The 22,392-nt window shown below is 37.5% G+C and overlaps 4 protein-coding genes across 4 annotated transcripts; 2 read left to right on the forward strand and 2 right to left on the reverse strand.

The window, feature by feature from the left end:
- Positions 1-15,663: 15,663 nt before the first annotated feature.
- On the reverse strand, positions 15,664-16,171 carry LOC131775354 (perlucin-like protein). Its single transcript, XM_059091460.2, has 2 exons — positions 16,148-16,171; positions 15,664-16,044 (listed from the first exon to the last, which is right to left on the reverse strand). Exons 1-2 carry the CDS (start codon positions 16,169-16,171, stop codon positions 15,664-15,666), a joined length of 405 nt encoding a protein of 134 aa, XP_058947443.2.
- Positions 16,172-16,181: 10 nt separating this feature from the next.
- LOC131775356 (uncharacterized lipoprotein SSP0535-like) lies at positions 16,182-16,758 on the forward strand. The gene is made up of 2 exons (XM_059091461.2): positions 16,182-16,257; positions 16,484-16,758. Exons 1-2 carry the CDS (start codon positions 16,182-16,184, stop codon positions 16,756-16,758), a joined length of 351 nt encoding a protein of 116 aa, XP_058947444.2.
- Positions 16,759-19,648: 2,890 nt separating this feature from the next.
- LOC136283499 (perlucin-like protein) lies at positions 19,649-20,688 on the reverse strand. Its single transcript, XM_066172462.1, has 2 exons — positions 20,598-20,688; positions 19,649-20,046 (listed from the first exon to the last, which is right to left on the reverse strand). Exons 1-2 carry the CDS (start codon positions 20,686-20,688, stop codon positions 19,649-19,651), a joined length of 489 nt encoding a protein of 162 aa, XP_066028559.1.
- Positions 20,689-20,807: 119 nt separating this feature from the next.
- On the forward strand, positions 20,808-21,464 carry LOC136283500 (fibrinogen-binding protein-like). The gene has a single exon (XM_066172463.1). It carries the CDS (start codon positions 20,808-20,810, stop codon positions 21,462-21,464), a length of 657 nt encoding a protein of 218 aa, XP_066028560.1.
- Positions 21,465-22,392: the final 928 nt, after the last annotated feature.

The following is a 22,392-nucleotide window of genomic DNA, read 5'->3' on the forward strand; positions in this document are numbered from 1 at the left end:
ACATTAAAGATATCAAAAAATCTTTTAATCTGATTTGGTAACTTCTTTCAATCCCTTTGTCTGTCTGTTTTTCTTCCTGTCCATCTAACCCACATTCGTCAACATCTTAAATATATAGTAAAAAATAAATTGAAGGTAAATCAGTTATCGATATGGAAACAACACAAAGAATCTGGTTTTTCTTCCTTTTTGTGGCTTCTTTAACCCTTTTCTGTGCCTTCTTGTCTGTGTGTCTGTTCCTTTTTATGCATACCTATCTTTCCATCCGTCTGTTTACCTCACTGTCATTACCACGATCAATAAAGCTGCCTGAATATTTTTCAACCGGTCTCGCTGTCTCAGTATTTATTTGACTCGGCTATAGGCTGGAAAAAGTAGACTACGGTTACCTTCACATGTTTTACCATCACCAGTGTATCCAGATTCGCACGTGCACTGAAATGATCCCACAGCATTTGAGCAATCGGCATTAGATGAGCAGTAGTGGGTTGCAATCGTGCATTCATCAACATCTTACAGAGATCAGAAAAAAATAATGAAATTAAAGGTAAACCAATAACCAATTTGAAAACAACTAAAAGAATCTGATTTGGTGTCCTGTTTTCGGCTTCGTACAGTCCTGCTGTTAGTCTAGCTATCTGTCTGGTCCTCATGTCACTCTTTCTGTCCTCCATTACCCACATTCTTTCATCTGTCCAACCGAACGTGTGCTCCGCTATCAATCCACAGTATATTAATATGCATAAATGTTTGTCTAACAGACTGCTTGTCTCACTCTTTATTTGGCTCGGCTATCGATCCATGTGTACATCACTGCACTAACCTAGACATGTACTTCCATCACCAGAATAGCCAGATTTACACGTGCACTGAAATGGTTCCATAGCATTTGAACAATCGGCGTTAGCAGAACAGTTGTGAGTGTTCATTGCACATTCGTCAACATCTTAAAAAGAAAAATAATTCAATAAGAAAATGTGTTATAGAGGTATTCTTTTTCTGTGCGTCAAGCTTAAAGAAGAAAATGAAAAGAGACAGCAATGAAACTGCATGTGTATGTGGAACATGCTACCTGATTCACAACTTTCCCCACAGTTAACCTCTGGAAAAATGCATCGGTATCCATGCACTCCAAATCCTGCTTGACATGTCGAGTTACTCTTACAAGGGTTGCTCTGGCAAGCGTTCTATGAGTTGACATAAAATAACGTGATTTTCCCTAAATCTACAATAGCACTAAATCATTCTCGAAGACCTGGCTTGAGATCTGACTGGATTTTGGGTGTTAGTGTGACGCTCTTGATGTCCCTTTTCAGCCAAGATATCGATTAATGACGTATTATTGAGTATTGTTAATAAAAGGCCATCGATAAGTTCCGCGTGGGTTATGGGTGGTAATAGGAGGCTGTCAACAATGAAGTCGAAAACTGTCACAATATTTTTTCCTTGCTACCCGGCTCCACAACAAAACTGTGGAGCTTCATCGGTGGGAGAGTATAACAGGGTTACTGCCTACATGTAGGGAAAGGCTGCAAGCTGCCATATGCTGCTTAAAATGATTAGGGAGATTAAAGTATCATCAACCAAAACATTGTCAAAAACGCAATTAACAAACTTATAGCTAAACAATAAGTGCCGGTCACTGCAAAAAATCTCACCATCACCACTCACCTAGAACTTCGTGTATTTATTTTTTAAAAACTTACTTACTTAAATTACTCCAAAACGATTCAGAGACTGATATATCTTTTCGCAACCTCTATCTATTTCATTCAAACGTGACAAAAATGTAGGCAACTTTTTTGTCAGAAGTTCATTTCAAACCAATGACCAACCAGGAACTTTCAAATGTGCTCGCTCACGATGCGAAACTTGTCCTCTCATTCATAACGTAGAGAAAATGTCGGGAACCAATCCATCAAGATCATTGATCACTTTACGTGCACCTCAGCCAATGTCATTTACTGCATAACTTGCACTTAAGGCAAAAAGTTATATATTGGTGTAACAGGGAGAAGACAAGGTAACGGATTCTGAGAACACCTTCACGACGTAGAAAGAAATGACTAGGATGCATCCAAACCAGTCGCTAGACACTTCAATCTCCCTTATCATTCTCAGCGGCATATGAAAGTTAACAGCCTTTCCTCATATCTAGGCAGTTCGGTACGCCGCAAAACTCTAGAACAAAAATTTATCTTTCAAATCGGAACTCTTAATCCCCACGGTATGAACGAGCGCTTTTCATTCGACTTATTTATTCGTGTTTTCTCTTCACAATATTCCCACCAATAGCTTAGCCACCGTAAACTCACACATAACCCACAATTCCTCCACTCGCTCTGACGAAGAGCCAACGCTCGAAACGTCAGCTTTTAAACTCTTTACGGTGACCAATTTACGTTATCAACTCAGTTGATAATACCAATTCACTCTGTTAGGTATACTTACATCGGTAATTTGTCTGTAGATAAAGTCATCTTTCATCTGAAGGTCGTCGGAAGGGACTTGCAAGTGGGTCTTGTTGCTTAGTTCACAGACAAATTTTCCATCTCCTGATGGCCCATAATTGTAAGACACGCAATTTGGTTCCTGGTAACACTTCAACTCACAAATGTCTCTGTCAAATACTTGTTCACTTCGGATAACGTGGTTTGCTAGAGCCACATTTTGTTTTTGCTCCTTGAACTGAATTATTCGACATCCATCTAAAAAGACGAAAGTTACTTTAGTCCCTTTAGGTGCGAAGAAGACATTCCTTACAAGGTATTCCAGAGGTAATTCGAGGATTCTGATTGGTTCTTACTTGGTCCGTATTTTGCCATACGATCCGTTTCCAGGGAAACGGTCATTAGCCGTGTATTTTTTGACGCAAAGGCCACTCGAAAAAGGCGAACGAAAATGTTTGAAGGATTATAAGTTTTTTGAGGGTTGTTTGAGACCACAAGGAAAAGTCAAGCAAATATCAGTTTTTAAGCGAATAGAGTGATACTCGCGAGAAAATTACCTCAAATTCAAAACTATTATTGCCAAACAAATTATTGCCCCATAAAATATTTATGGCTTCCACTATGTTATTTTTGAGCTCAGATTAAAATATGTACATATATATGTTTGTGTGTGAAAAAAATATGGGTCAGTCAGGGAGGATTTTGCCGTCTGGTAAAATTTTTATAAATCATTCACTGATTTTCAGGACCCAAATTGCAAATTGAGCAACGCCGGACAGATTAGTTTCAAGATTTCGAAAGGAAACTAATGAAAAAAGGCGTAAAATAAAGTTTCTATGATATCCAGTCATCATTGTCAATTACTTAAAGAGATAGAAGCCTCACTTGCGCTAATTTCATCCACATTTGAAAACTATCACAGAATGCAATCGAATTGTCACGACACACTTTTTTCCTTTAGAAACAAGAGACTGGCGAAGAGTTGAGCATTTTCTTCGAGCAAAACTTGATTTTCACAAGTGATTATAGAAACGTGATCTTGTTCAGCAGGATACGGTAAACTCTGTCTTCGTCGGTTTTTAATTAAAAAAAATAGCTGTGTGTAAACGAGGGTCTTGTCACAGTCATAAAGAGGCTGGTAATGCAAACAGCATATAAACGAAAGAGATGAAAATCGTCTATATTCTATTTCCACAGCTCGATTTTTGTTTTCGTTTGGAACAAAAATAAAGCAGTCAAAAGAATAACTCATAAATTTCATCGAGAGATAAAACTCATTTAGTCTCTACAGTGAAAATATGATCAAAAGGAAACCAGTAGGGAATAAAAACGTTCCAGTTTACATAAGGAAAAGAAACACAAAGCTCTTGGGCTAATGAACTTTTCTTAGCTAATAGCTGTTTTACTTGCCCTGTTTTTTTTCAGTTCTAGGTAAATGTATTTTATGCTTTTAACGTAATAAATGTTTTTTCAAAACGGCTGTTATAAATAGTTTTTCGGAACCACTTACCTCCATTTACAAAGCAAGGGAAAGTGACCGACGCAGCCCAAAGGAAGATGGTTGCCAAACGAGGAATTGTACTATGACTTTCATTACAGCCCATTTTCACACTGCAAGGGAAAAGAACTTGTTGTCCTAAGTGCATTCACCTCAGGATGTGATTACGGACAGTCCTGTTATTGGTCATCTGCGGGTTAGACGATTGATTACACTACAATGACAGAAACGGGACTTGTAGTTGACTAATGTCCTACAACTGACGTATCAGCCAACTAAGAATATGATAATAGTCTTGTTATTAGCCATCTCCGTGGGAAATGATTATGACCACCAAATGATGGAGTTCTACAATATTCTAGAAGAAATTGCATGGAAAATAATGTATTGAAAGTGGTAAGAATAGAGGAGCATGTTTTCTTAGCCAACTTTATCAATATCACCAATCTTCTTTGTAGTTAAATTTTTCAGTGTTCGAGGAGGGAATAATAAAAAGTCGAATGTAAAACAAATGTAAGACAAAAAAATAAAGGGAAAATAGAGAAATATGAAAGGATATCAGAAGTATGGGCATGATGCTTCATGTTTGAAGACCATAATAACAACAAAAAAAGAAAACAGCAAAACAAAAAAAGAAACACAACAAAACAAAAAAAGAAACACAACAAAACAAAAAAAGAAAAAACAAACATGTAGCAGATGCCATCAGTTTTTATAATTGAAAATTCTGCAGTCTAACTTTGTTGATTAAGAAGAAAAAGAAAATCAGCGAAAGCTTTTAAATAAACGTTGGAAATCGACACTATTGAGGGAAAAAGTATCTAAAAAGAAGCTTTTTTCCTCGACATATTTTGCTCCATTATTAAAACTTTTTAACTTTTTCAAAGGATTGTGTTTGCAAATGTCTTAGGGTGCTGTCGGAATAATTTAAACATGCAAAGTTGTAATTAGATTTGTTTCAATTCCCTTTGGTACCATGTTTTTTGTTGTTGTTTTAAATTCGTGAGTCAGCTAATATCAGTGAGCTACGAATAAATAAACCGTTAACATTTTCTTTGTTTTTTTTGCACAGTCTCATCATACTCCTGTAGCAAATAATGAAGATAAACTGAATGTATAATTTACCATCTTGATCGTTGAGAGTTTGCAAACGGTGACATGAAAACAAACAAAAAAAAAAAACAAAGAATCATAACAAACAAAAGGCGATGTAAACTATATACAAATGAATAATTTATCTTTTAATTACTTCAGATTCTCGTGACATTACCCGTGTTTTTGAAATTGAACTACTGCGAAAGGTAAAAACAAGAAATAATATCGTCTTAATATGTTTCAGCTTTGAATAACTAACTCTTATTTGCAAAGCTTTGAGAAGTAGCCCCTGACAAAGATTAAGAAAAAAGTCGCTACGACGTCAAACAGTGCGCTTTGCAGATTACTAATATCACCTATCAATATTCATCTCTGGACATACTCCGAAATAGCAATTATGTAAAAAGTCACCAGCAAGGCTTGTTTTTCTTGAAGATGGAGATCCTTTGTTATCTAATTAATGTCCAAAAGTATATTAGTCACACCGTGACACGATCAATTACAGTTGAGAATCACCAGTTTGTGCTTGAAAACATAAGAAAACAAATACCGTTTTCCATGTGATTTCTCTTAACATTTTTCACTGAGAACAATTTTTTAGGCTCATTGAGTAACACAGTCTAAAATCTGAATCCGCTTTGTTACTTTGTTTTGCAATGACATGACCCATTTATGTCGTGGGCAGAAAAAAGAAAACTACATGTCTATTAGAAATAGAAACATGGGACAAATTTATCAAAATAACGAATAGATCTTGGCGGATTTAATTTCAATATTCCGAGTCAGACAAAACTAGCTAACTGTTAACATAAGTGATATTAAAACGAACAACTTTTTTACTGAATCAGTGGGGATTCTTTGAAGATGTTGTTACTGGCTTAGCCTCAGGTAACTACAAGGTTTGATTTTCTAAAACATTAAAGGTCGGCTATTTAAACAAAGTTTAGCCGTGCTCAACGAGACATCTCGAAAATTCAACATCTCACTCGTTCGCTGCGCTCATTCGTGAGCTATCGAGTTGAACGCTCGAGAAGAGATTTCATAACTACGCGCGCCCTTGCTTTATTCTCTATAACATGCCAAGCGAAATTACTAAACGAAAGGTTATTGAGGTCGTAATTTTTTTTACAATAGATGCTTTGTTAAACGGAAAAGAAATTTATTGAAATACTTTTGAACAGTATGCGAAAAGAATAACCTAATAAAAAAAGAATATGAAATTTAAAACATGCCAGAGTTAAGCACGTTCTATAAATTGCCTCCGTAGCATTTGCTTGAGACATCTTCGAAAGATGCGCTCTAGGCTAATGCTTAATTTCCCGCAAATCACCCATGCCATTTATACATGTGAATGGTACAACCATTTAAAGACCTCATCCAAGCTTCTTCCAAGAAGGCTCTATTTTTTGCGCAATGCTGGAAAAGGCAGAACACCAGCTAAATTTTAAAACTGTCATTTCTTTTTGTGTAAAAATTATTAGACAAATCCACAACAGTATCTTTGCATTGTAAGTGTGCCCCTCTGACAGAGTTCTAATTTTATTGCTAATCACTAAACATTTCAGCATTACATTATATCAGTTCTTATTAATGGAAGTACCGAGTTTATAGAAGTAGCAATTTCTTAAAATCTTAAGACTTTGAGACTTCGTAGATGTTTGGTTCACAAGTACACCTGCTACAAACAACAAAACAACGCTGCACATTCTTATGTATAAACTTTCGCAGAAACTCTTTAAACTGGCATACTTGCATGATGAAAAATGACTATAGAACTACGGAAAATCAAACACAAAAAAACCTTAGCAAGTCGAAATAGTTTGCGCGAACGCGAATGAAACAATCTCACGTGCTATTTTGCACATAATTAAGTGAAATATTTCACCAATCCTGTCATAAAAGTGTTGAGTTCAAATTTTAAACGCACTGAACTTTTAGTGTTGTCCGTACTGGGGTAACGTATCTCCCTACTAGTCCAGTAATACTTTTGATCTTTCAATCTGAGTGCTTTACCAACAAAAATGCGTCTAACACCACTACTGATTAAAAAGAATAAGAAAACACCGGGAGTTCTTTGGACTCAAATACAAAATTTTGCCATTCTATAATGGTCTGGTTGTGTGATCTTGAATATCACAAGCAATTTTAAGACACCAGAGTCCGAGCTCTTCTCTGTGTTCCCAATTGTGGGTATAGGTGTTTTTTTTTTGTATACGTAAAGAGCAAGATCGAAGAAGCCTTCATCTCAAGAGAACGTATCAAATGAAGGCTTTGAGTTCCTTACTAAAGGATTGTCTTTGCCACACACCCACACCCATACGTGCATGATTTCGGGTAATAAAAAGTGAGAAAATGACATGCTATAGGCATGTACAGTGATAACCCGCAAAAGCGGTGGGAAATATTTTCATTTACACATGTTCGATGTGTTCCGCCCAAGTCGACTTCGATGCCAGTACCTATGTATTTAGGAACACCAACGCCCTGAACTTCATAATAAAAAAATGAGACAGATATAGCCATGGTGTCAGTGTAAGATCCTTGCTGATAGGCAAGGGCTTACCCACTGTATTTGACGCTTTAAAGTTCAGTTACCAAGTTATTCTTGTTATTTAGAGTCTTATCGTGATCTTTCATGTTGGCCAAGTAGTGGGGAGTCATCGAATAAAAATATTTCCATGTGGATTTTGTATATTCTTCAACTCTTTGTCAGAGTATGACCCACAGGGGTCATGCGCTGGAAAATCCTCTCCTGTGCAACCATCAAAGTAATAACAATGATAATCAGCACCTTTAAGTTTATAGGCTGGTCCACGATGGTAATTTCGGCCAAAATATGCGGGCGCTTTTCCCAGTAGACAATTTTCAGTGATGTGTTTGGCAATTATACAGTTAGCGGAACCATATTGCCACTGAGGTAAACTTCCTGTTCCTGAACAAATAATCCAGTTGTTGATGTTGCTTTTGATTAATACCTTGTCCCCAATGATTGCCCATTTGGAGAATTCAATTGCATTGAAGTCCGTTTCGTTTAAAGGTGGAGTATTAGATGTTGGAACATCGACTTTATCGGGATTTTTGACGTCCCAAGTTGGTTGGGGTGTGATTGCGTTGGAGGGTGTCGAAAAGCTTTGATAGTTAGTAAAGGCGTAACTCCAAACTAAAGTCCAGCCTTCTCCATCGGTCTCCATCTCGCAGTAAGCTTTGAACGCGTTATCATGGGAACCATCAATATCGAGCCAATAAACACCGGTAGGAAGGTTAAATGAAGACAGAGACTTGCAAGAAGAAAAAGGTACTTGTTTAGCTGAGCCAAAAGCTGGAAGTTAAAGCAAGAAATTTTAACAATTAATGGATATCAATTTCGAATATGGCTTGTTTTAACTACAACACCAAGTGTAGTCTGGCCTACAAGTACCTTGACATGTTTTGCATGTGCGCTGAAATGATCCAATGACATTGGAACAGTGGGCGTGGGTGGAGCAGCTGTGATTAGCTGTTGCACATTCGTCCAAATGTAAAAGAAATTTAAGACCTTAAGATGATTAAACATTCATTCATATCATCAGATTGTGTGCCCGTTTGAAGGGTTCTCGCGGCCCTTTTTACGCCTACCAGACTATTCTTCTGTCAGTTTAATTTCCCTTTTGTTAATTTTAAATTACATTGATTTCGCTTCTTCTCTTTCTCACTGTCATGCCATCTGTCTGAACATTACTTCATCAACTGATCGGCTTGTCTTATTGCATATTGGATTTGGCTAACGGCCCATGACTGGGGTGGGAGAATTAAACTGCATTTCTATTACCTTGACATGCTTTACCATCACCAGCATATCCAGATTTGCAGGCGCACTGAAACGATCCCATAACATTTGAACAATCGGCGTTAGAAGAACAATCGTGAGTGTTCATCGTGCATTCGTCATTATCTTATGGAGATTGAAAAAAAAATATCCAATTGAAAATTAAGTCAATTAAAGATACAAGAAAAACTTTTACAATCTGATTTGGCTTCTCTTTTGTGGATTCTTTCAGCCCATTCTGTCAGCCTTGTGTCAATTTCATCATAAATTAGTCAGTCTGAATATTTTTCAACCGGTCTGCTTATGTTAATGTTAGTTTGACATTTTTACCATCACCAGTATATCCTAGTCTGCACGCACACTGAAATGACCCCACGTCATTCGAACAATCAGCGATCGAAAAAGTAATTCAGTTTAAAGTAAATCAATCAAAGTAAGAAAACAACACTTAGAATATGATTTCTGCTCTTTCGGTGGCTAACTTCAGCCATCCTGACTGTCTTTCTGCCCATCTGTCTTTCTCGTTGTTAATAGGACTATCAATCAGTTTGATCCGATATTTTTCAACTGGTGTACCCGTGATATCTTTGAATAGGCTACGGTCCACTTGGTCGTCCAGACGTTTGTTCGTTTTTGCACACGTTCATCTGTCTCTCTGTCGGTCTCGCTGCCAATTCCACGATAAGTCAGTCCGTCTATTCATTTTTCAACCGTTCTGTTTTTTGACTCACTGTGTTTGCTCCACTCGGCTATCGCTCCATTTGTAAGCTGCATGAACTAGACTGCTCTTACCTTGACATGTTTTGCCATCACCAGTATATCCTGTTCTACACGCGTACTGGAATGATCCCACAGAATTTGAACTATCAGCGTCAGGAGAACAGTCGTGAGAAGCCATAATGCATTCGTAAACATCTTACAAAAATCGAAAAAATTCAATTGAAGATTAATCAAAAACAGATATCAAAATAACTCTCAAAACCAGACGTTATGTTCCTTTGAGTCCTATTTTCTTCCTGTCTCCCTGTCTGGCTTTTATTCTTCCAGTTCCTATTAACATACATATATCTGTGGATCTGTCTGTCTCTGTCGTTGTCTCTTCCAAGGTCATGATTAATCAGTTTGTTTCAACATTTTTCAAAATGTGTGCTAATGGATTGTGCATTTGACTTGGGTAACAGTCCATTTGCCTGAGCGTAAGGACCAGTTTGCACTTACCTTGACATGCTCTACCATCTCCAGTATATCCAGATTGGCAATTGCACTGGAATGATCCCACAGAATTTGAACAATTGGCGTTAGAAGAACAGTCGTGGGAAGCCATCGTGCATTCGTCAACATCTTATGGAGAGAGAAAATAATAGTTAAATTTAGGATATCATTGTCAATTAGTTTAAGATATAAAAGTCTCACTTGTGATTATTTTATCCACATTTGAAAACCATCACAGGATGCAATCGAGTTATTACGATACACTTTTTTTTAATTTTTACTTTTTTGTTAGTATATTAATTTAGCCAAGGGGTCGTTAACTCGAAGAAAAAGTACATTGAAAGAATAATAATGTATGAGTTTTAAGTTGAGCACGTTCTATGATATAACGCAAACATGTCGCATGATTTTGTGAAACACTTTTGTTTATTACACCCGTTTTGAAATCATTGGTGCTCCCTGTAATCTGAATGGCTCTAATTGGTGCGATTTATTCACGAATCGCACCATTTTTTGCTTGAAATCGCATCTTTTTCCCAGCCAATGAGGAGGCTACGCTGAAAACAAAACAACCAATCAGATTTCAAGGCTTGTTTAAAGAAACCAATCAAATTTCAGGAAAATGAAAGACAAGTATCATGTGGCAAATTTTGCAACTTTTGTTTCCAAAACTCTTATTCCCCCCCCCCCCCCCCAAAAAAAAAAAAATGGATGAATTTAATTTCAAACTGGCTCAGTACTGCATCAATAAAAATAATTGAACTGACCAAAATTCCTGCATTTGGGTGATTTCGGAATGGGTGTAATAAAGTGGTTATTGAACCCTGTGTCGTGCAATTTTGGTCTGAAATCACACTTGTGATTACAAATGGAACTCGCACTGCGCGCTTGTTCGATTTTAAAATCACTCATATAACTCGTATAGCTCTTACGCATCTTTCGTGCTCTCCAAACTTCCCGCGTGCTTTATATCTCGATGAACGCACGCTGACGTATGAACCAATTGTTAATTATTTAGCACTATCGAGTATTAGTAGTATCAGTTTTCTTTCTTTTTTTCTTTTACTATCACGATTTTGATCGTTTAGATATCAGCATCTAGTTAATTTTATGAGAATGGTCTTACGAACGAAACCTCTAACTCTTAATGTAATATTAATGCCTCTGAGAAACCATAAAGATAGAGTTTTAAAACTAATTTAAATTCACCCCAAGATATACCTTGATAACAAGTTGCTCCTCCTTCCAATCCTTTAGGGCAAATACATCGATATCCTTTATTAGTAAACCCAGCTTGACATAATGTGTTGCTTGGACACGGGCTGCTTTCACAGGGATTCTATGAAGGTAATCAAAGGCTTAATAAAACATTGAAAAGAGGCTAGTTTATTTAATAATAATACATAAAGTTAAGGTTTTCACCTCGAAAGATGGTTCGTGATTATTGCACAGTTTTTATCATCAACAACCGGGGCGCATGCTCTGTCATTAAAGAGATATACATGTAGGTTGAGGAAGGTATTTGAAGGTACTTGTAGAAACATTTTAAAAAAAAACTAATTCAAACTCAAAAAAAAGAAATTAAAAAATAATGGAATATATGGAAATTGTTGAAATGGCTTTAACACTTGAAAGATTAAAAATCAATTAAATGCGAACCACCAATTATGACTTCATGCCTTTAAGGCTGGTATACCGTTAAGATTCCTTTGACTTTTGGTTTTGGACTCCGGATCCCAAAGTTCTATAATTGTGATTAGTTTTTGTTTCTTACCAAGATGTGTTGGTAGATGTACTCTTCCTTTTGTATAAAGTCGCTGCTGGAGCCTTGTAAGTGGGTGCGATTGCTGAGCTCACATATTGGTACATCACTGTATAATGGACCATAGTTGTAGGACACACAGTTGGGTTCAAGGAAGCACTGCGTCATACACTGTGACTTTCTTCGAACACTGGTGTTTCTTATCATATGATTTTTAAGAATCTTGTGCTTTGCTTCAGGCTCAAATTGAATGATTCGGCAATCGTTGGAGAGAGCTATTTAAGAATATAACATAACCACTCGCTGAGTTGAGTTACATGAGGTGCAATCACAACTAAATCATTTCCACCATTAAAAAATTAGATTGGAAAATTTGCCTCAATTTATTTCGCAACGTCGGTGATAAGTTCCTTCGATTTATAAGATATATTAGGAGGTGAATCAAACAAAACGTTTCTCCTTCTGTAGGCCTAAATGACTGCTGATGACTTTGACAGCCGCATCTGTTTAGCACTAAAACCTTTTTTTCGTTACATTTCTATCTTCTAGCTAACTTCAAACACCTTTTTGAAGGTTATTCGGAGAAAAAAAGAAAATCCGAGCCAGCCTTTACATCTTTACCTAACTTTGATCGAAATGTTTTCGACTGCTCCTCAAGAGTTTTCATTTTACTGGTCACAAACTAACAATTTTGATTGATCTCAAGATGCACTATTGTTAATATCAAGGAGACTCCTAAAATGCCACGAGGAGAAATATAGAAAATGACAAATATGGAATTAAAATTCTTACATGCATAAACTGAAGACTCCAAGAGATAGAAAACGAGATATATCACCCTTGCAATGCCCTCAATAGAACACTTCTGGTTGCAAAATGCGGATGGATCTTAGTTTTGCACAGAACCCTGTAAATGTAAATGTACACACATGGCTTGTGGAGTTATTCTAACAACGTTGCACACGGTGAACATTATAATTCCCAACGGGAGCTAAGGAAATTTTTTCTGGCGCGCAGCTTTCCAATTTCAGAATACGTCAACAGTCTACTTATCTCTGTACTGCGTACTTTTAGGCTTCGAACATTCTCGCAAAGAAATTTCCTCTTGGCAACTGCTTATGGCCGAAACTGCGAGGACCCTTCCGTAATTGTTTGTTCCATTACTCAAGAGGTCGCTACAAAGTGTGAGAGTCGCCAATTGAAAATCGCCTCTCTCCTGTGATACAAGGTAGGTATGTTAAAAACTTCTTCGAGTCTATAAGATAAATCATTAGTGCTTATCATGCGTAGTGCTCGCTTTTGCAGGCGTTCTAACTGATCGGAGAGATATTGCGGTAGAGCGGTATGAAAGACTGAACATGCATACTCTGCAACTGGGCGTATGCAAGTGATGTAGAAACTTAGAAGGTCATTAGCTGGCACTTTCGCGCGCTGTAATTGCCTAAGAAAGTAGAGACGCGCTGCGGCTTTCTTACCTATCATTTCTACGTGCACATTCCACTTCAAATCATTCGATATCATAACACCTAGTAATTTAGCGGATGGAACAACCTCGATGTTCGTATTGTTGATAGTAACAGGCTCTAAAGTATTCTCTGACTTTATGAATGATATTCTAAGTTCCTTGCACTTCGATTCATTCAACTGGAAACCATCAGCACGAGACTTTGTAACAAATTTATCAACGCGCGACTGCATCGAGCTGGTTTCGTTCTTTTCCACACACTCAGCGAGGGTAGTATCATCTGCATACTTCCAGATGTTCGTATTCGCCACACTCAGGTCATTAATCATTACTAGAAATAACCATGGGCCGAGTTTAGTCGATAAGGCACTTTGCCGCCTTTGTAACAAGGATGACGTTATCCAAGGTGGTTCGGTTGAATGTACTTTGCGCGTACGCATAGGCATAACATGGTCAAGACCAGTCTTAATGATTTGTTCCAAAAGCGAGGTTTTGTCTTCACAACTGTCCGCGGAATTGAGTATAGTATCCAAATCCACTGATTCTAGATAAGTGCGCATTGTTAGGCGCTTGCTGGGACGCATATTCCTCGACTGAATAGTGGTTGTAGAGCTATTGGACTTTATCCTCGCCTGCGGTTGAACTTCTATAGACATGTGATCCGAAAGGCCAAGTGGAGGGCGTTGGGTTGGGGTTTCGTAGTGGTCTTGAAGGTTGGTGAGAACTAAGTCGAGCGTTCTTTTTCCTCGTGTCGGAAAATGTACTATTTGCTTTAAATTGTAGTTGTTTCTAAGCCGTGTGGTTTGTAGCCTGTTAAAGTCTCCCACCAAACAAAGGCCACAGTTGAAATACCTTGTTTCGATAGATGACAAACACCTCTCTAAATACTCTAAAAAAGCAGAGTCATTAGCGCTTGGCAGGTGCTAGAACACTCCAAGAAAACTAGAGCTGTATCTCTATGGGAGGACTACAGTAGGACTACTTTGAATCCATAACGCCTTGAAAGAAGGGTCTTCTAAATCGTCTACGACTGTAAACTTTATCTTGATATACACGCACACACCGCCATGTTTTAACTCTGTTCTGTCCCTGCGGATGATATTGTAGCTCTCCTGCGCAACCACATTGTCATGAATGTGGCTTTTAAGCCACGACTCCGTAATACAAACAAGATCTAAATTAGCATACTTGACAACGTGGCGCAGTTCATCCACTTTGGAAGCCAAGGACATGACATTCGAGACAAATAAAGATGGTACATAAGCCGTCGGTGAAACCTTCCTTTTTGCATCTGTAGGGGCTGGAGTAATTTGTATACAGTTCGCAGGGTTGAGGCATCGTAACGGAGCTGAAAACCAAGGACGGCCGCTAACTTTCAGTGTTGAAACAATAGCAATCTGTTTGATGGAGACTCTTTCTCTCTCTCTTACGAGGCGACCCGCACGTTTCCCACGGTAAGAAGGCCATAGGGTGTTTAGAAAGAATTTACGAAAGCTTTTAAGGCGGTTGTAGGCCATTAGCACGAGTATTGAAGGGGAGTTACACGGAGCTAAAAAATATGCAGCCACGCAAGGCGCCATACGATAGCAACCAACGTGGAATAATTCTCATTTACAATTGGTTAATGAGAACAAATTATAAGAACCCTCTATGATAACACCTGGAAAAATAGAATACGTTTTGGAGAAACGAAACGCTTATTATCGCTGTTTCAGTATAGCATGAGAGCAAAATTCTTGAAAAGTGATCCGCAAGTGACCACCTACTTTAGCAAGACAAACAATGAGAACATTTCCCACAACAATGTGATAAATTACATTTCTCAGAATTGAGATAAAATTTAATTGTTTATGCATCAGACACTCAGTTGGAAAGCACCAGAGATACCGTAGCTATGTGACAGTGTTATAAAACTCTTATTAAGATAAAATAATTCAATGCTCAGTACATATCATACCAATGAAATCAATTGATGAAATCGATGAAATGGACTCACTCACATAGTGATCCTAGAGCATCAGCTCAAACAGAAACAGAAATATATACAGGCAAAAAAATAACAATTTTTCAGCTAGGTTTAAAAGGTGAAAAAAGGAATAACAGACACGAGGAACCTTGTTGTACGTTCCGCCTTTGCTCCTTCATCAAACAATGTGTGAGATCTTAGCGTGCGTAATGTTGTCAGTTGTTGATTAGGGTGTCTCTAAAGTGTAAGCTAATTAGTAATAACTGATGTTAGCTCCCTTATAAGTAACAATAAAGAAAGAAAGAACAAATTGGACGAACAATTACGAATACATAGCTGAGTAAACTATTACAAGCGAGAGATAAATGCAGAAAATATGCAGAAAATAGAAGGAAAACGATCCCCATATTTTACTTTTCACAGATGTACCCTCTACGGTCTTCACACTCATTATCGTGCCACTCCGCATCGTAATTCCTTAGCAGAAATGATCCCATTCTTATTCCACTACAATTCTTCAAAGGTATGCCGCTTGGCTGGGATTCGTGCCACTTTTGAAATCCCGCGAGAATGCTTCCGTCAGACCACTTCCAGATCCCTTCAGTTTCTTCATCTGTCAATCCAATCCAGTAACCTACGCCATCAGCCAAAAATGTCGTTTTGATAAAGTCGTTTTCTTCAGAGGAATCAATCTTCACCAACTGAGCACCATTGTTTGAGGAACATTCCAATTTTGCGCTGTGCCAGGACTTTTTGCTTACGGGAAGGTGAATGCCAACCTGCAGGACACCCTTAAAAAAGATAAAGAAATAAATGAATTAATGTAATCAAAATCGATATCCTAAGCTTGCTCTTATGTTTTGTATGAAGGGAACGCTTTGTATTGACTCGAACTTGACTCGAGACAGTTTTAATCATCATTTAGTGCATGTTTCTTCATATTGGAGTGGCTCTCATTTGCTTAAGTTTTTCAGAGGACAACGGTGACGAGGGCGAAAGCAGCAGTGACAGCGCTGACGAGGACGAGAAAAACAAAGCTCACACGGTTGGAAATCATTCGACATTATATTAAGAGAGTGACCCAATTGGATCATTGTGGGACCTTTATAATCGATGAAAAAGCAAACCACGACTAAAAAAACATGGAATATAAAATTAAAAACAATGATTACACATCGGACGCAATTTGAAATATTTAGGGTTTTGTAATCAAGTTGTAAACCTTACCAGGTGGAGTTAGACCAAGCATCATCTCTTTTGACGAAGATAGCGGCGACGATAGCAACAGCGGAAACGGAGACAATGGTAATGATGCTGATGATGACATCAACGACGGCGAAGGCAAAAGTGACATTGACGGCCGAGGTGAATACTTGGATGATGGCAATGCTGTTGATGACGACATCACCGGAGACGACGGAGATAGCGACAACGCTGAGGTTGGTAACCATGTTGACGAAGAAGACAATGCTAACCACGGTGACAACACAGCGGATGCTTTTTGAGATCATGAACAAATTTTATTCATGTCAAGTCATCTTTATTCTAGCTCTAAATAATTATGGGACCTGTATAGCCTATCATCCTACAGGCTTCGTAAGGGTCGGAGAGAAACTTCTTACATAAGAGATAATTGAAAATCAGCTTTTAAACATAGTTTACTATATGAACTAAAAAAAATTTTCATGATTCAGTCGATGTTGTTTGTTTGTTTGTCATTTGTTTTCGATTGGTTTAGTTTGTCTATATTGGAATTTTCGCATTCTTTTGTAACCTTTTCCGCCAAATTATCATAGGCTGTTGGTTTTCCTTTAAGAAAAGAAAACAAGAGACTTGTCTTCATTATCTTGACGCAATATTCATTGTTCAGTCATCAGTATCCAATAATTTAATTTTGTGACAATGGTCTTACAAACGAAAACAACTACATCATGCAAGTAACTGTCAGAAACGTAAGCCTAGTTACACTTCTCCCTAAGATATACCTTGATCAACATTTGTTCCTCCTTCAACGCTAATATATCGATATCCTTTATCAGTGAACCCAGCTTGACATAATGTGTTGCTCGAACATGGGTTGCTTTCACAAGAATTCTAAAAAGAATAAAATGAAAACACGTCTATAGAGTTCAGTCTATTGATTTTTTGTACCTGGGAGTCGACGTTTGTGTAATAACTAATTCAATAAAAGGATGATTCGGCTCTTAATCAGGATTTAACCACAAAACACAAGCCGCCCAACTGAAAATAGTGTGTACTTTTAAGCAGTACACAAGTTCTAAGCCATAGATTGCGCTCTCTGTCGGTTTCTCTAATTGCACGGCAATAACGTTTCGCTTTTATGAAACAAATCAACAAGATAGCACGAGAATGGTGCATTATTTTGATACTGAAAAGTAATGGCGAGGAAAGTTAGAGCGGTTATGAACAACGGTTATAATCCTTATCTCGATGAGACTTCATGGATTATACCTCAAGGGGGGAAATCACTACTAAAAAAATCCAACCAATAAAAACCTTTTTAAGATTTAAAAGCCTTTTGAGAACTTATTTATTAGCTGAATCGACAAAGTATGTGAAACAATCATAAAAAGCAAATTAAAGTGCACAAATTAGAAATGTAATGTAATGGTTCGACGGTAGGACTGAATAAAGTGCATTGAGGGTTTGTTCATGACTTCTAATTAGATAAGAGAAGTAAGGTCTCTGTTGAAGCTGTTTTTTAGGTGCCCTCTCTGAGATGAAACAAGAGACTTAATTACTCACCACCTACGCAGAGCAGTTGAATGCGATCATTGTACTCTTAGACGAAATAAAAATAAAGAATAAGCTAAGTCAAAAAAATAAGCATCTTGAAATAAAATTTGTTTGGAGGCGTAAATAAAAACGTCTCCCCATTGAGTAGGACAGTGGTCAGAATGGGACTGTGTGGACGCTGCAGCCCGATGACAACCAAATTAAACCAGAAACATTATTTCTAAATTTCTGTCCTCAACTTAACTGCTTATAAGAAAAGTTACCTTGATAAAAAGGGACAATGACAATTAAAATCATAATCAAAAAATTATCAAATAGATTCTGGAGATTTCGATTTCATTCGTCACAAATTGATAATTTTAAATAACATCTGGTCGTACTATTATTGCTATTAAGAGCTTCGTCAATTCATGAAGCGAAAATAAACGAAATATTCATACTTTAATTAACTGATGACTTCAAGAGAAAGAAAACGAGACATTCACCCTTGCCATACTTTTTCTTTTCTTCATCAGGTGGGCGCCAAATGACGAACATGGTGACTGTGTTTATGCCAGCTCTTCTTTGCTTTAAAATTTTAAGAGCAAGATCCTTGAAACTGATCAGCAAGTGACCAACAAGTATTTTAGCAAAACAAATAACGATAACATTTCTTTCCACGATGAGATTAATTTCTTAGAATTGGAGTGAACTTCTTGAAAGCATTGGAAATAAAGTAGTCGTCTGTTAGTGTCAGAAAACTCTAACTACAACTCAATTAATTCAATAGTCAGTGTTTATCATACAAATGAAATCTCTAAGGAGTGTGCCCTTTTGGAGATAGGTGTCACAAACAGGGCGGCGACGCCCAGTAATTTAAGCCTGATATGGAACACTAACCCTGCTTACAAGCGTCCGCCTCTACTTTCAATCTATGAAATATGACTGATATTATGATTCTAGGACATCACCTCAAACAGAGACAGAACTCTTTTCAGGTGAAAAAGAACAACATTCAGTTCACTTTTAAAAGGTGAAAAAGGAATATCAAACAAGATTCACTGTACAATTTTTGTCCTCAAGCAAGGTTTTTTTAACTATTTGTCTTTACAGCTTCACCAAACTATCAGTGAGGATTTATTCAACTTTTTTTGACAGTATTAATCAGTCTTGGATTCAATTTCAAGTTGATTTTTTATATCTGTATACCGCTCTTTTGCACATAGGCAGCTTTTTTCTTCTTGTACGAAACTTTTTGACAAAAATTGGCCTAGTACATATATTTCATCAAGTCTCCTGTAAAACAAATATAAAACTTCGGGATATTTTTCCCATCTACAATCATGGACACTTAGCATCGCAAATCTGTGAATGTCAAGTCATCGTGACTGCGTGATGAATGTCGTTGTGGTTTTACAAAGAGAGAGTTTATAAACGGGCCGAGAATCTAAAACTAAGTGAGATCTATTGGACGGCCGTTATTTTGGTTTGTCTGGTGGCCTTTTGTGTATCAACATGTGTTCTTAGTCATAACAGATATCAGCTCCCGTAGAAGTAAAAAATAAAGAAGGAACAAATTGGGTGAACAAATGAATACAAAGCTAACTATTAAAAGAGTGAGACAAATGTACAAAATATGATGAAAACGATCCCCAAATTTTACTTTTCACAGATGTACCCTCTAAAGTCTCCACACTCATTATCGTGCCACTCTGCATCGTAATTCCTGAACCAAAACGATCCCGTTCTTATTCCACCGCAATTTTGCTTACGTTTGCCATTTGGCTGGGATTTGTGCCACTTTCGAAATCCTGCGAGAATGCTTCCGTCAGACCATTTCCAGCTTCCTTCAGTCTCTTCATCGGTTAATCCAATCCAGTAATCTGCGCCATTAGCCAAAAATGTCGTCTTAATAAAGTCGTTTTCTCCAGAAGTATCAATTTTCACCAACTGGGCACCACTGCTGGAACATTTCAATTTTGCGTTGTTCCAGCTCTTTACATCTGTGGTAAGCTGATAGCACGAGCTTTGGAAAGAATGCCAATCTTCGGAACACGCTAAAAAAGGAAAAAAAAATTATTATTAAAATATATCAATTAAAATTAATTCGCTAAGCTCGTTCTTATATTTTGTATCAATATCATTGTAGATATCTGTCTGTAAATCCTATTCCTAAGGAAGGGTCTCTTATGGTCAGTCAGAGAAGTCAGTCAATCAATCGGTCGACCAATCAATCAATCCACCAATATATCAATAAGTTAAAAGGCAAAACTCTTTAACCGTAGAGAAATACAGTGATTGGCCTTGTTGCATTGAATTTCTTTTCTTTCTAAGGCGATCAAGTGCTAATCTTAAACTTGAGTTAACTCAATAACTTAAGTTAAGTTAAGTTATTGACATTCGATTTAGCATGGACTTCTTATGACCGTTACTTGAATTTTCCCACACCATATGGCTTTGACGACCTTAAAAATTTGCCTTAACTTAGAGAAATTTTGTCATTCTGTCATTCACTTAATTTCATATTTGTGTGACGCATATCTGGCCAAATTTCAGTGCGGACATTATAAGAATTGAGTTGTAAATTCGCCGAGAACGTTTTTATCACCAGTTCTTGTTCCATCATAACGCCCTTCTTTCATTTTACTCGTGACTACTACCTCTGTCGTAGTATTTGTCGTCACGTAGTGTTTCGTCATAATCGAGCAGCTTTCATTTGGCCAAAGTTTCAGTATGGAACTTTTTAATTCTTTTGAAATACATACAAAGTTTAAGAATGGAGTTATAAACTATACCTGGTGGAGTTGGATCAGGCAATATGCCTGGCGACGAGGACGGTTGCGTCGGCGACGACCACGAGGATTGGGACGACGGTATTGACAGGGGTTGCGATGATGAGGAAGAAAGAAACGTCGACGTAGGCGTCGGTGACGGGGTTGACGACGTTGATGAAGACGAGGACGATAGTGATGATGTTGTCGACGACAACGACGAAGACGAAGACGATGACGACGGCGGTGACGACGATGTCAAAGATAACGACAATGAAAGAGATGATGATGGAGATGATGATAATGATGATGGGGATGAGGAAGACCACGAGGATTGGGACGACGGTAGTGACGGTGATTGCGATGATGAGGAGGAGAGAAACGTCGACGTAGGCGGTGACGACGTTGACAAAGACGAGGACGATAATGATGATGTTGTCGACGACAACGACGACGAAGACGAAGAGGAATATGAAGACGAAGACGACGACGATGACGACGACGACAACGACGATGAGGAAGATAACGACAATGAAAAAGACGATGATGGAGATGATAATGGTGATGATGGCGATGAGGAAGACGACAAAAATGTTGATAACGGTGACAACAGAGTGGACACTGCTGGAGATTATGAAAAAGTTATGTTCTTAAATTATGTAAAAGTGCATAAAGTGTATCACGACCACACAATCACAACCTAAAAGTCATTCAGTTAATGACAAGTTTTTAAATAGTCTGGATATACTAGTAAGCACTGACAAGCAATTGAGTACATGTGGTTGTTCTGCTTTTCTTGAAAAGCTAAATATTCATTTTGATATTACAGATTGGACAGCTAGTATGTCATTGAATCCTAGTATTCTTCGCCTTTTTAATGTTCCCAACCGTTTATCTTAGTGTTCCTAACCGTTTATGCTCTGACTTCAAATTGTTTCTCTTTGTCTGTTTCTTTGCTTGATTGAATATGCTTGTTTTTGTTTGTAAAAGAAATAAATTTCACCCCAAAATTTACCTTCATTGTAATTAGCTCCTTGTTCCAACCCTTCAGCAAAAATACACCGGTATCCTCTATTAGTGAACCCAGCCTGACATAAAGTGTTGCTCGGACAGGGGCTGCCTTCACAGGAATTCTAAAAAAAAGGATGTAAGGGCTTAAGTCGGAGACAATGTGTGTATTCACAGTTTTAACTTACATGAGGTTGATTCGGGTTTAACCAGGATTTAAGCGCAAACACTAAATCACTTCATTGAAAATATTGTCTACATTACATCATCAGAAGTACTTTAGGAATTTGGCATTTTCAGATGCTCGATGGACATGATTGGAATGATTTCATTATTTACTCAAGAGCCGTGTATGACATCTACAGAAATACTCTAAATAGCAATAGTTTCGTGTTATTTCACTTTGTCAAGAAAAAAAAAAGGCATTTCATCACTCAATTAAATTCAAGCGACTAATAACGTCATTTCTTGAGTAAGGTTGATTCATTTTTAAAAGAATATTTGAATTTTGCTTTGGATAATCGATCCAAAAGTGCTCTTATGATAAATTGTTATGTTACTTACCAAGATGTGTTGGAAGATGTATTCTCTCTTTTGTAAAAAATTGCTGCTGGAGACTTGCAG

The sequence above is a fragment of the Pocillopora verrucosa genome, chromosome 9, assembly GCF_036669915.1.
Source record: "Pocillopora verrucosa isolate sample1 chromosome 9, ASM3666991v2, whole genome shotgun sequence".
In the NCBI taxonomy this organism is placed as follows: domain Eukaryota; kingdom Metazoa; phylum Cnidaria; class Anthozoa; order Scleractinia; family Pocilloporidae; genus Pocillopora; species Pocillopora verrucosa.